The following is a 15,527-nucleotide window of genomic DNA, read 5'->3' as shown; positions in this document are numbered from 1 at the left end:
AACTCTAATATAATGTTTTTATGTGTATACATTATGTGTGAATATTCCCAAACTCTCTGACAGTGCGATCTCTATGTGATTGTCATATTTATAAAAACATGTCTGTAATTAAAGTAAAAATGATCGAGAAACACGTCTTTCAAATGGAAACAAATAAGTACTATGGGTGTCTTTTTAATTATATTTATTTTCATATAAAAGCAACAGAAATTGAGCGTCAGAGTCAGTTCTGGCAGGGCAGGTAGTCAAGATGCTGCTAACGCTATCGGCCGACTACACGGTCTCATCAGCGATCGCTCAGCTGAGCTGCATCAGCGCATCTGCTGTTCATCTCCCCTCGCTGCTAATGACTACGCTCAAATCAGGGCGCCCTATTTAAGCAGATTCAGTTCGCTCCTAACTGCTCGCTCTCTGCAATCGCTGCTCGCTCTCTGCAACCCACCTCCTCCCCAGCTCCTCCTTGTCGTGTATAACATGGCATTTGCTTTTCTGTCATCGTTGCTGCTCTGTTCATATGGGGGAATAGTTCTGCTCTCCCAGTACTAAACTGTGAGTGTTCCCTAATGCTGCTGCTGTCCTCTGACTCTCTGCTATTTCATGGTGCTCATGAAAGGTCAGAGGACTCCCTGAACAGAGCCATACCGCCAAATTTTAATTATCAACTTGAATTGCAATTTATTCAATACAATTTCCTAATCATTTATTGTCATGTGTGTTCTTGACTTAATGGACCTGACAGAACTTACATTTAGAAGAGAGAACTGTCCATCTTGCTTGCACTTTTTTCACTCCTCCCCTCACTGCAGCCCACTACCACCGTGGCGACGCTCACATTAAACGAGCCTAATGTTACAGATCTCATGACCTCATGTTTAGCATAGGTTGTCACGTGACCCCATTACGTGTAGGTTTATTCTAGTTGTCGTCTTGGAAATAAAATCATGTTTAATTTTAATTTTTTAATTTTTTAATAATAATTACTATAATAATAATTAATAATTACATTTAATTTTATTATATTATTTTACTATATATTTTATTTTATTCTTTTTTATAAAAGGGAGGAGCTTGCACACAAAATGGTAGAATTATGTGACACTAATGACGATATAAATTAAAAACCCTTTTTCTTTGTTTTGGCCTGTAAATAAAGTTATTTTTGTAAAAACACAACAACACATCTTGTTTTTTAGTTTTTTTTTTAGCTTATTCACCAAAGTAATTCTTAATAGGATCTTTAGTATTTGATGTGGACGTTTTACAGTTTTTTATTATTTTTTCAAACAGAGTAAACTTTTTTTTTATTTTGTAGTTTTTAATATATATATATATATATATATATATATATATATATATATATATATATATATATATATTATGAACGAGCCAAGAAAGAGATAATCAAAATATGTTTTCCTGCCATGCTGGTTATAAAAAGGGTTGAGTCAGTTACATTGTGGGATGCAATACCTAGTGCCATGTGCTGTTGTATACTGGCAAATTTTTGTATTAATATCATATCATACTGTAATATATTTTGCATTGACAAATTAGGATCATATTATTAGTGCAAACAAACAGGCAAATACACCCTTCTGGAATAATATTTCTCCCTTATAAGCTCAATATTTACTGGTATCCAGACAACAGAAGGAGCTAGTTAAATATTTGGAAGACGTTGATGAGAATAACATTCGTGCCATGATCTGCATTAGTATGAAGGCCACTTGACTGGCAGTCATTTAAATTCCACACAGGGCCTGTCGTTGTATACAGTGCAATGAATCTGACTTTTAAACCTTCTCTCCTGCTGTGCTGCAACTAAAGCTCTTTCAACAGTTTCTTCCACAAGCGTTCAGAACCTCTGGGCCTCGGGATAAAAGTGACTATGAGATTATACTGTACCACCTGCAGTAACTAACATCAGAAAGAGACGGTTTGGCCTGAACTTTCTTGTAATTACTGGAAATCTCTGGTGCTGTGTGGTGTTGTGTTCGGTCCGACCTTCGTGGAAGTCGTCTCGGGTTATGACTATAACCCTTGTTCCCTGAGAAGGGAACGAGACACTGCGTCGAGAATCGACTCTTTGGGGACGCTCCCTTAGCGTGCGCCTCTGAAGTATGAATGAAACTATTCCAATCCTGATTGGTGTTGCGTCATGACGTAACGTGACGGCATAACCGGATGCATAAAAGCTACGCCGGAACAAACACAAACTAGCCTAGCGATGAAGCAAGCCGCTCTCAGGCCTTAAGGGGCGTGGCAGAACGACGCAGTGTCTCGTTCCCTTCTCAGGGAACAAGGGTTATAGTCATAACCCGAGACATTCCCTTTCGAGGGAACTTAACACTGCGTCGAGAATCGACTCTTTGGGGAACGAGTGCCCACTAGGCCACGCACCGAATAGGCCTGTCCCGGAGTGAAACTGTCTAGGCACTCAGCGAGGACTGAGCACGTGTGCACCAGGCGTATTAGGAAGGTGGAGACTGTAGAACCTAATAAAAGTATGTGGAGTAGCCCAACCGGCTGCCTCACAGATCTCCTGTAGGGGTACTCCCGAAAGAAGGGCCCTAGAGGAAGCCATGCCTCTAGTTGAATGAGCCCTCACGGCTAAAGGTGAAGGCAAGTTGCGCACCTTGTAAGCCTCAGTAATAGCTTGAACAATCCAATTACTAATAGTCTGCTTGGATGCCGGGAGCCCCTTCTTAGGTGACCCAAAACATACTAATAATTGGTCCGACCTTCTCCAAGAAGAGGACCTCTCAAGGTACACGCTCAAAGCTCTGACGGGGCAGAGCAAATGAAGCTTCTCTTCTTCTGCCGACACATGAGGTGGAGGATGGAATGCCTGAAGGACTGTAGACCGAGCCGTATTAGATGGAACTTTAGGCACATAGCCCGGACTCGGGTGCAAAAAAGCTTTTACTCTGCCAGGGGCAAACTCCAAGCAAGCTGGTGTCACTGCCAGGGCTTGGAGATCTCCCACCCTCTTAAGTGAGGTAATAGCCAAGAGAAATACCACTTTTAGCGTTAAGTCCTTAGGCGAAGCCGACTGCAAAGGTTCGAAGGGGGCCAGGGATAACCCTTCAAGAACTATTGCCAGGTCCCAGGTAGGAACCCTGGACCTGGTTGTCGGTCTCATCCTCCGAGTACCACGGAGAAACCGAATGACCAACTGGTGCCTCCCCAGAGGCCCCTCACTCAATGGTGCATGGAAAGCCGCAATGGCAGCCACGTACACCTTAAGTGTGGAAGGGGAGAGACCCGCAGAGAAACGATTTTGAAGAAACTCCAGAACTGAAGCCACTGGGCAGTTAACTGGATCCAACTCTTGTTCTCTACACCAAGCGGAAAAAACATTCCACTTGAGGCCATATAATCTCCTAGTAGATGGAGCCCTAGAACTAAGTATGGTTTCAACCACTCCGGCTGATAGACCAGCATCTAGGTACTGAACCCCCTCAGAGGCCAGATCCACAGCTTCCACAGCTCTGGGTGAGGGTGGAAGACTGTGCCCTCCGCTTGAGACAACAGATCCCTCCTCAGAGGAATCTGCCATGGCAGAGCTATCAGGAGTGATATTATGTCTGAAAACCATACTCGGGTCGGCCACCTTGGGGCAACCAGAAGTAAACTGATGCCCTCCTGACGGACCCTCTCCAGGACTCCCGGAAGCAGAGCGATCGGGGGAAAAGCGTACAGGCGAAGCCTCGGCCAGGCCTGTACCATGGCATCCAACCCCAGTGGGGCTGGATGTGAGAGGGAGAACCAAAGTGGACAGTGGGACGTCTCTCGAGACGCAAATAGATCCACTTCCATCGGTCCAAACCTCTCCCATATTAACTTCACCACCTCTGGGTGAAGTCTCCATTCCCCGGGCCTCAGCCCCTGCCTCGACAGGATGTCTGCTCCCTGATTCTGAATCCCCGGAATATACATTGCTCTGATAGACAGTATTTTCCCCTGGGACCAAAGAATAATCTGATGCGCCAGTCTGCATAGAGGGCGCGATCTGAGTCCCCCTTGTCGGTTCAGATAGGCTACCACTGACGTATTGTCTGATCGTACTAATACATGGTGACCTTTGATGTCTGGGAGGAAGCTCCTCAGAGCCCTGAACACAGCCATCATCTCCAGGCAATTTATATGCCAAGAATGATGATGGTCCTGCCACAGACCCCTGGCAAAGCGGCCGTCCATGACCGCGCCCCAGCCAGTGAGGGAGGCGTCTGTCGAAACGGTTTTCCGGCGACAAGACACTCCCAACACTGGCCCTTGGGACAGGAACCAAGGTTTCTTCCATATTTGTAGAGAACGAAGGCATCTGCGCGTTACTCTGATCATACGAAACGGATTTCCCTTGGGAGAAAACCCCTTGGTTTTTAACCACCACTGAAGGGGCCTCATGTGTAGAAGGCCCAAAGGAATGATGTTGGATGCCGCTGCCATGAGGCCCAGCATTCTTTGAAATTGCTTTACAGTGATGGCTTGGCCTAGCTTTAACCTGGATACCATCCCCAGAATTGACTCGATACGTGCGGGAGATATTCGTGCCTGCATCGTAATCGAGTTCCACACGACTCCCAAAAACATCGTGCACTGGGATGGTTCTAGCACACTTTTCTTTGTATTGAGTCTCAACCCCAATTTCTGAATGTGGCCAAGGACGACATCTCGATGCCAAACTGCCATCTCCCGAGACTGAGCCAGAATGAGCCAGTCGTCGAGATAATTCAATATACGAATGCCTTGAAGTCTCAGTGGAGCAAGGGCTACATCCATACATTTGGTGAATGTGCGGGGAGAGAGTGCTAGGCCGAACGGAAGAACCCGATATTGGTAAGCTTCGCCCCCGAAAGCGAACCTCAGGTATCTCCTGTGACATGGAAGGATGGAGATGTGAAAATAAGCGTCTTTTAGATCTATCGTGACAAACCAGTCCTCGGACCTGATCTGACTCACGATTGCAGGAATGGTTAGCATTTTGAACCTGAACCTCCTCAGAGACCGGTTCAAAACCCTGAGATCTAAAATTGGCCTTAACCCCCCATCCTTCTTTGGAACTATAAAGTACCGGCTGTAAAACCCGGACTCCCTGTCCAAAGGAAGAACATGGCTTCCTTTAGCAGCAGAGTCTGTACCTCCTGTTCCATCACCTGAGCCTGCTCTGGAACCACTGTAGTCTGCACTACCCCTGAAAACCTGGGGGGGCAGCGCGCGAACTGCAGTCTGTACCCTGATTTTATTATATGCAGGACCCATGCAGATATGTTGGGAAGATGATACCATGCCTCTACAAAATCTACTAGGGGTACCAGCCTCTCGAGACTGGCCTCTGGTGTTTTTCGAGCATCTTTCTCGACTACCTGAAGCGGAATACCGGCAGGGTGTAGTCGATACGGCTTTTGTGACCATAATTGATGCTTTTTCTTTATTAGAATATTTTCGCTGGAAAGAGATGCGGCCCGAAGCGTCGTTGACGGCGGGCAACATACATCGTTTCCTAGAGGGCTCCGCTGTGAGAACAACCTCGGTTGCCCTACAGTGGAGGGGACAGCCCTCAGAGGTCCTACCACTTCGGTTAAGACCTCTTCCCCGAAGCCCTCCTAGCCTGAATGACGTCCCTCAGGTCGCCCTTCTGGTTGGAGGACTTCGACTTTTGAGAGTGTTTCCTCTGTTGCCAAGCTCCAGGAGGAGGGGCTCTAGAGGAAACGCTCTCTCTCTGCTCTGCCCGGTGTGAGGAGCCGGCTGATGGCTGGGGCAGATCTTTTGGCCCCACCCTACTCGATTTGGATTTTGCCTTACGGGGGAGGTACTGCTGGAACGCCGCAGATTGTTTCTTCGCCTCCTGAAACCTGTCGACGACCGATGTAACGGCGTCGCCGAACAGGCCAGAAGGCGAAAGCGGCGCATCCAGCAGAAAGGATCTATCCTTTTCCTTCATGCCAGATAAATTTAGCCACAGATGTCTCTCCGTGGCCACCATAGCTGCCATAGAGCGGCCAATAGCGCGGGCCGTCTCTTTTGTGGCCCGAAGAGACAGATCTGTGGCTCTCCTTAACTCCGCAATATCTTCAGGAGTTGGCCCCTCCCCCTCATCCAAATCTTTCAGGAGGTCGGCCTGGTATGCCTGCAAGAGTGCCATAGAGTGCAGACATGAACCAGCCCGACCTGCCGCCATGTAAGCCCTGCCTATTAATGCAGATGTATCTCTGCAGGGCTTACTAGGCAACGCCGGGGTTTTTAGGGAAGATGCCGACTCAGGAGAAAGATAACCCGCTAAAGCCTCTTCCACTTTAGGCATCTTCCCATAACCCATATCCCGTGCCCCTATAACATTACTGTAATCCACCATACTGGGATTGGAGACACGGGATGAGTGCGGTTTATCCCACGATCTCGAAATCTCTTTGTGGAGATCGGGGAAAAACGGCAAACCCCGGCGCTGAGGTTGCGATCTGTGCTGCAGGAAACGCTCATCAAGCTTGCTTCTCACTTGCGTTCCCTGCTCATCATGTGGCCAGCTGATGTTAAGTCTGGCCACAGCACGAGTCACAACCTCCACCAGCTCCTCATAACCTTGGCCGTGAACTGGCGCGCCTAGATCACGGTCATCCGCATCAATGCTGAGCACATCTACTTCCTCGGAAGCAGAGAGCTCAAGCATCGGGACCTGATCATGGGCAGGAGAAGCCGCGATGCGGGCTCCTGCACCACTCTCAGAGGCTACGAGATCCTCGGATGAAGAGTGAGAAGGTGCCTCAGCAGTCTCAATCTCATCCACAAGATCCCGCTGCGAACCCCACGATCTCAATCGCCGCGCCGCCTCAACGGACGCGGGACCAGAACCATGGGGAACGCGAGCCTGACCGTGCTCATCAAAGCACGCCAGCCGGGAGCGCAGCACTCTAATGGGAAGTGCTTTACAGTCTACACAAGCAGCTCCCTCGAGAGCTGCCCGTGCATGCTGCGGTCCCAAACAATTCACACATAAAGCATGTGTGTCCCCACCCGTGATGAAACGAGGGCAGGGAGGCACACAAGCTTTGAATTGTTCGCTGGCCATAATAACAATATTTTCTGACAAACAACACCAAATAAGACAGACAGTTTTCAACACAGAGCGCTTGCTGAAGAGCGAAAGCTAGTTTGTGTTTGTTCCGGCGTAGCTTTTATGCATCCGGTTATGCCGTCACATGTTACGTCATGACGCAACACCAATCAGGATTGGAATAGTTTCATTCATACTTCAGAGGCGCACGCTAAGGGAGCGTCCCCAAAGAGTCGATTCTCGACGCAGTGTTAAGTTCCCTCGAAAGGGAACTGCATTCCTTCGAAGGAGGCTGTCTCTGAATTGGGACACATCTCTAAATTGTGCATTGCTGGAGGTACTTCCAATGCTGTGGACCTACTGCAACAGTGCATGCTTATTTTTTTTACACTGGCCTTGGTTCTGGAAGTATTTTTCAAATTTTAAAAAAATTCTTTGATTAAGGGTTATAAGCCCAACTACGAGGTGAATCAGAATATTACAAACTATTATTTGAAGAAAAATAGCATTTGAAAATTTAACAAAAAGACAAAAGGTACAAGATGTGGCTTTAATGACAAAAAGAATGACAATCCCATTAAGGATTGAAAATAATCGAAATATAATTGATGGAGAAATATAAAACTATTTATCTAATGATGTTTAATATATAATGTATGTATAATTTATAATTTGATTGTCATTTTCAATGCTTCATGGGACTAGTTCTTTCCCTCATTAAAGCCATTTTTTTCTTTCTTTTTTGCATATTATGTATACAAATATTTAGATAATTTGAGTATGTTCATTCGCAGACAGAGCCGAGTTGTGTTCTTTTGGTGTGATTTGCTTGTCATTATTCTCTGATTGCAGGATATTTCTGTGCAGAATCATGGGAAATTGTTTTTTTCTTCTTCTTTTTTTCTAGGAATTATGCTGTTAAACATGATGTATGATTAACAATGTTGCAGTTCACAGGTCTCTTTTTAAAGGTTATCGCTAAAAATCAGATCCACTATATGGAGAAAATGAATGTGATTCCCTTTCGAGAACGTTCCCTTCGTATTGCGTAGCTATACATAGTGGGAAAACTCATTTTCTCGAGAATATTGAAGCCTTTATTTTAAAACGCAGTGCAGCTGCACAGCCAGCACAGCACAGAGCTGTCTAGCTCCCTGATAGGCTGGGCTGCGAGAACTGCACGAACCTATGGCGAAGCAGCGAGGACACACAAACCTATCAGGACGCTTTCTGCCAAAGCGCGCCAGAATGGGCGTGGCTGCTGACTATATAAGCGGCCCATTTCGCCATAGGAATCAGATTTTATCTCCTTCAGCGAAAGATGCGTCTTCGCTGATTTCTCCTTGAAGCCTTCGCCGTCGACGAGCCCAGCAGCGGAACGAGCGACATCCTGCTTTCAGCAACTCGGCGCTGCTCTCCTGATTCGCCGTTTCCCTGCGGCCATCCGGCGAACACTAATATCCTTTATCAGCTTCAAGTGCTCGCTGCGGCAGAACTTTGAAAGAGCAAATTTCAAACATGTGAAGTTGTTTCAAATGTCACACTCCGACTGCACGGCATGCAGAGCCCCTCTGTCTCAGACGGACACATTGATTGTGCTTCATGCCTGGGATCCGGACACACTGAAGCTGCACTCACACAAGGCGGCTGCTCTCACTTTACGTCAGAGAGCGACACCACCCCTCGCGCCCTCCCGTTTCCCGCCCTCCTCGAAATGGCGGGGTCAGAGGATGCTTGAACGCTCAGAAACGAGCGAGCCCACGCCGTCCCCGTGTGCCTCGCTCTCTCCAGAGAGAAATGCTTCGCCCATCCTGTTCACCAAGACGGACCAGCGCCCCTCCCTCGAAGTGGCCGGCCTCGTCTCATTTGGTGGATCGGAAGAGGAGCATGATGACAGCCTGTCTTTGGCTGTATCAGAGACCGAGGAATGGCCGCTGCCCAGGCGATCGGAAAAAGCATGGCCATCTTAGTCGTCCTAGAGCGCCATCTTTGATTCAACTTGACAGATATCGAAGATGCGGACAAGGCTACCTTCCTGGACTAGCAGATCTCGAGTGCTGGTCTCTTCGGCCCCGCAGTTAAGGGATTCTCCGAGCACTTTACAGAAGCTCAGAAGTCGTCACAGGCTATGAGCCACTTCCTGCCAAAGCGATCAAGCTCAGTGCCGGGTCGCCCTAAGAAAGCGTCGACCCCACAGCCAGCTAAACCAGCATCTCAGCCCCGCCCAGCGGCTGAAACTCACCGGTGCTCCTAGCCTGCCAAGCGCTTCCCGTTCCCAGAGCGTCAAGGCCCCCGACCCAAGTGTAAAACTGCACCGCGTTTAAAATAAAGGCTTCAATATTCTCGAGAAAAGGAGTTTTCCCACTGCGTATAGCTACGCAATACTCGTTCCCTACTCTCAGTGAACCGAGTTTACGTTAGTAACCGAGTACGTTTTTACTTCCGAAACTCAGCTGTTGTGCTAAATTGTTGGATTTCAAGTGGTCTGCAAGTTGATTCGCTAATCAATGTTTGTTTTTCATTTTTAAATGGGCATTGAACAACACTATGATGAAATGGCAGATATTTCACGATTTATTTTTAAAAGTACAGCAAAAAACAAGAGTTACTTCCTTTGGGAGCAAATGTCTAGTATGCTGTTATTTTCAAAACTAATTACAGTTCTCATGAACGAGAGCTTCAGACTACGTCACACATTTAATCAGTGTTTTTATGTCGGTCTGTGTAGATATTTGCGTATTGACGTGCTCGGGCTTGCTGATGTGTGGACTGCAGGCCAGGTGTTTGTGCAGAGCTTTTTTTGTCAGCAGTTGGGTGATGATAAACAGTAATTTTCTACTCATGTCAGTGATTCATCATAAAATGTATGTAAAATGAACAAATTAACCAGCTAGCAGCAGATGGAGGATGGGAAAAAAAGAGATGTGGATGCCAAAGAGAAGGATAAAGTAATGTAATGATGTCTCAAAATGACAGTGAGAACACAGGTAACAGCTGAAGAGAGGCTAGATGAGTGACATAAACTGTTCAGACGAGTGTCAGTGGAGAACTGCAGGGAAGTGACTGGGAAAAACTGAAAATCTGCTAACTGCATTTCACCACTGGAGCGAGAAGAAGATTGAGAGGGAATATAAGATCTGAACTCTCTAGGTTATAGAATATGATTTAAACTCTCACATGTATTTTAATTTTTTTTAAATACTTTCTCTTATCTCAGTTTAACATGCGGAGGTAATATTAAACTCTGCTGTTTGTTTGAGCATCTCAACACAGTAATGTCAAGTCTGCCAAGTGCATAAATGTAAATATTATGAACAGGCCATTTAGTGGCTTGGTAGACTGTATAAATAAAATCTGCACTATATAGTTTAGTCACATGTTGAGTCTGCTTCAGTCTATGAGGCTACACATAAGAGGCTGCCTCTGCCTATTAGACTGTCTTTTTTTAATCACTTCTACCCACCTTTTCTCCTTGGCCTTTGACACCTGATGTTGACATTTTGTTAATTTATTTTATCGTTTTTTATGGTATGGCTATTTTTCTTATGTTTTATGTCTCTTGATTTGTTTTATTTGTATTATATGCTTTATAAAGTATATATTTTATGTATTTTATTTATTTTTGTGTACAGCATTTTGGTCCACTTTGGTGGTTTTAAAGTGCTTTATAAATCCGGCTCGCGTACCCCGAAGTGATAAAATAAAACAAAATTCTGTATCAAAATTTATAGGCAAGACAAGTAGTTTGTTTAGGCATGGGTTGTATGGAATTACAAACCTGCGCACATATTTTCAAAAGCACATGACTATAGAATCAATTCTTAATGCGCATGTGAACACATGTGAACGCCGTCAGCGTTAATCACAGGTTCGCGTTTAAAGTCTGTTTAGAGAGAACGACGTTGTCTTAGTGGCCCCTAATTTAATAACAAATGATCATTTCAACGGAGGTGAATCAATCAAAACTAACTTTAGCTGGAAATAACATTATTCAAGAACCGCTATAAAACCAAAACAATCTCTGTTACCTTAAATTATATGTTTATCTCTGTAAAGCTGCTTTGGAACAATCCATTGTTAAAAGCGCTCAGTGGTGGACGAAGTACACATACCATGTACTTGAGTAAAAGTAAAGATACTCAAGGTAAAATATTACTCAAGTAAAAGTAGAAGTGCTGCCTTTAAACATTCACTTGAGTAAAAGTACAAAAGTATTTGCCTTCAAATGTACTTAAGTATCCAAGTACTTTGATTTTTTTATGGCTATAATGTCCTATTATAATTTGTATATATATATATATATATATATATATATATATATATATATATGTATATGTATATATATATATATATATATATATATATATATATTTAAATTGAATTAATTTTGTGTGTGTTTAATTTTGGAGGGAAGGGGACTGTTCCCATAAGGTATAAAACATTTACAGTATTTACTGAATATATTTTTCTCCAGCGCCTATGATCATAATCATTAACATCTTAATGTTATGATACATTCACATAAACCTGCACAACCCCATTAAATATATATACACATATATATATATACACACACACACCTTGCCTACACACACACACACACACACACACACACACACGCGCGCGCGCGCGCACACACACACACATTATATATATATTCTATATTCTATGTTATGGGAGCAGCCAATTTCCCTCCAAAATTAAACACAAAAATGTATTAATGCAGTGTTTCTGCTAGGCTTCTCCCCAGAAAAAAAAGCTATTATATGCAATTCATTTTAGTGGCAACGTAAGCAATGTACATTATGCGTTAATACTTACCGATAATTGCTGCAATAATAGCTGCTGCTCTCTGTCCCGCTTCATTGTCAACGTGATTTGTTTGGAACTATTGAGAGCTACACGAATAATGTGACCGCACGGCGGCGAGATCACTGTCACAACCATCTATGTTCGCAACTCTCATATTTAACGGCTCTGGTTCACGCTTAGTAGATATCGCCAAGGCAAGTTCAAAACAAAGCGCGCGCGCTGTACTGTGATTGGTGGCTCGTTTGGCCAGTTACGTTTTTATCCACTCATAAATAAAAAGGAACGACTGATTTTGAAAATGTAGTAGAGTAAAAAGTAAGATAATTGACTTTGAAATGTAGTGGAGTTAAAGTAAAAGTCTCCCAAAATTTAAATACTTGAGTAAAGTACAGATACGCAAAAAAGCTACTTAAGTACAGTAACGAATTACATTTACTTCGTTACTGTCCACCACTGAAAGCGCTATATAAATGAAGATAACTTGACTTGACTATAAATAAAGTTTGATTGATTGATTGATTGATTGATTGATTGATTGATTGATTGATTGATTGATTGATTGATTGATTGATACATACAGTATGGTGTCCTACATAGTGTTGTTTTTTTTATAAAGTTTGTTACTACATAAAGAAACATAGCTTGAGTTGTCTGTGCAGTCAGTTTGAATGTGAAGTTGGTTTTATTTTAAACCGACTGGAGGAATTTGTTTTAGAACTTTAAATGGACCACCAATCAAAGACTTTGCTTTTTTGATGGAGACTTCAAATAGAGATCCCTTGTGGACAACCAAACCATCTGGCCTGATTGGAGTTGCTTGATGGTGATGGTTTGTTTGGATCTTCTGTCTAAGAACAGCTTGCTGCAGTTGGACATATGCTGCAAAAGAGGGGACCGTATCCCTGGAGTTAACATAAACTGATTCATCTCATGTCATAGCAAGTGGAGGGGGTCAGATTTGGGAAGTTGGTCCTGGGAATAATTTTTTTTTCATTCCAGGTCATAAGTCATCATTCTCTCAAAACTCTCAGAAAGAAAATTTGCAAAAATGTTTACCTTTAACGGGTACAACAGCTTGTCACTGGGACATATTAATATATAAAATGAACTTGGTATGCTTTAAAAACAGTGTCCAAAACACAAATACCTGTTGGTTTTAATATGCTTTTTAAACAAAATAGTGTAGATACATTAACTATCTACTGTATAGTTAAGATCTGTGCCTTTTTTGTCCTCTTCAGCAATTTCTCCACTTTAACAGATGTATTGGATGTATTCCAGTGGAAATTACTAGTAGTACACATTTTTTACGTGTATGCTATTTGCTACTAATATGCTTTCAAATGTCATAGTAGGATAAGTTGGTTCTTTAAATTAGGTTGTGAAAAATCCAAATGTATATATAACTTTGATATCATTTATATACATTTAACAATAACATATACAAGTTGGAAGTCAGTAATTTATTTATTTATTCAGCAACGATTCATAAAATTGACAGTTAAGACATTTACGTTGTTACAAAAGATTTCTATCTCAAATAAATGCTGTTCTTTTGACATTTCTAGTCATCAAAGAATCCTAAGAAAAAGTTCATGGTTTCAACAAAGATCTATTTTATAAGAAGGACAGCTGTTTTAAACATTGATGATAATAAGAAATGTTTCTTGAGCATCAAATCATCATATTAGAATGATTTCTGAAGGATGACTGAAGAATGATGCTGAAAATTCAGCTTTGACATCACAGGAATAAATTACATTTTGAAACATATTCAAATAGAAAGTTATTTAAAATTATAATACTCCACAATATTACAGTCCGTTTTTACTCGTTTTTTTTCCCTTCTTTGATCAAATAAATGATGCCTTGGTGAGCATAAGTGACTTCTTTCAAAAACATTTAAAAAAAATCTTACAACCCCAAATGCTGTGTGTTGCGTGTTGGCAGTACACTTACTTGTATTGTGCCTGGAAGTGCTCCTGTACAAAGCTGTGACGTACATCAGGCTGTGCCTGTGGTGGGGTCAGGGTATCAGAGGTGGGCTTTACATCCCCTCCTTCTGGACCCTGCAACAAAAACATAAAGGTCATACAGACATTTATATACTGTCCCCAAGAACGCCCCATGCATCTTTCCAGGAGGTGCTGGTGAGAATATCGATCGACCTGACTTCTGCCTCACCCAGTGAGCCAATATTGTGCTCTCATTTTTACAGTTTGTATTGAAGTTTTATGCTGGCAGCAGTGAACTTGAAAACAGCTAAAAGAAAGACAGGAGGATAAAAACCACAGGGAGCACTGCTACACTTCTCAAGGTCACAAAACAAGATAGAGATCGTAGAGACTGTTTGCCTTACCAAAAAGATTTTATGTCAGACAAAAAGGCAGGTTTAGATGCTACAACTAGTAGAACATGAGATGAAAGCAGAGTGGTGGCCTCTGAGACCTAAACGAATGAACAATTACCTTCTATCACCTGTTTTAGATCATGATAATAACCAAGATCTGAGGAATTTTAACCACAGTTTAGCTTTTTATATTACATTTGGTTTATATAAACATGTAGGTCAAGGCTTTGTCAAATTTAAATCTGTAAATGTTCAGAAAGTCAGACTTTTACTAGCATCTTAAGTAAAAAAACAAACTTGGAAGCATATTGTCCTTATCAAAGCTTTGCAGTTCGATTCAGTCGGTTGGTTCCTTTCAAAGGTGTCTGGCTAGGCAAAATGTTTGAGAAAGACACTCCCCACAATTCCTCGCTGTCAGCTGAGTCATGTCTGCCCCCTCACTGACAATCTGAAAGCGTTGGAATTTATGCTTGAAAAGAGGTTTTTCACGCAAGAAACTACACAGCAAAGTCCCGTTGAGAATGTCTACTTTTGCTAGTGTATGATTGAAACTTTCCCTTTACCACCCAAGAGTTTGAGTAATAGGGTGAGTTCATTCACCTCCTTTCTTTGACCCTCAAGAAGAAAGTGTGGTCTTTATCACCCCCTACCCCTTTTCTCCTTCTCTTCTCTTGTTTTATACCACCTGGTTTTCTCTCGTTCACTCTTTTTCAGCACTAGCCTCCTTAATACCCCTTAGCTATAATTAGGGCCTTGAGTTTCATGCAGAATGGTCCTCCAGAGCACAAATAGGAACAAATACTCTTGTCTCTTTCTTTTTCTTGTCTCTTTAATTACTGTTCATTGGGTCTAGTACTTTATTTGTGCTGAAAAAAGAGCAGTGTTGAGGAGTAACTAACTAAAAATGGTGCTGCTAATTTTTCAGTAACATAACTTTTCCAGTAACAAGCTCCTTTTTTAGCTACTGTGTTGCTTACTTGTTTTAGATATTGTATCGCAGCTGTAGATTTACATATGAGCAAACTAAAATAAAAATCAAACGCACTATCCTAAATTGTCCTCTCTCTCAATGGAACTAATACTAAGTGAATTGATCAATCTTAAATGATCTGATAATTCTATTTTGATTCATAGTGAATTGGTATATCCTTGAAGGTCTGATTCATTTTAGTATATCAGTTCATCCTAAATTATCTGATTCATTCTGTTCTGATTCATTCTAGAGAATTGGTTCAACCTAAACAGTTTGAATCATTCTAGTTTGATTCATTCAAGTGAATCTGTGTACTAAACATCTCTCTCTCTCTTTCATAT

The 15,527-nt window shown here is 42.7% G+C and overlaps 1 protein-coding gene across 1 annotated transcript in view; it reads right to left on the bottom strand.

The window, feature by feature from the left end:
* Positions 1–15,527, bottom strand: part of usp43b (ubiquitin specific peptidase 43b) — a 109,214-nt gene that overhangs the window by 62,354 nt on the left and 31,333 nt on the right. Inside the window, exon 3 of the mRNA XM_056240857.1 lies at positions 13,823–13,932. Within this exon, the coding sequence (XP_056096832.1) occupies positions 13,823–13,932 (110 nt within the window). The remainder of the gene's footprint in view (positions 1–13,822; positions 13,933–15,527) is intronic.

The sequence above is a fragment of the Rhinichthys klamathensis genome, unplaced genomic scaffold (genome assembly GCF_029890125.1).
Source record: "Rhinichthys klamathensis goyatoka isolate OS25496 unplaced genomic scaffold, OSU_Roscu_1.1 h1tg000616l_1, whole genome shotgun sequence".
Taxonomy (NCBI): Eukaryota; Metazoa; Chordata; class Actinopteri; order Cypriniformes; family Leuciscidae; genus Rhinichthys; species Rhinichthys klamathensis.
This window is presented reverse-complemented; position numbering and strand designations above follow the sequence as displayed.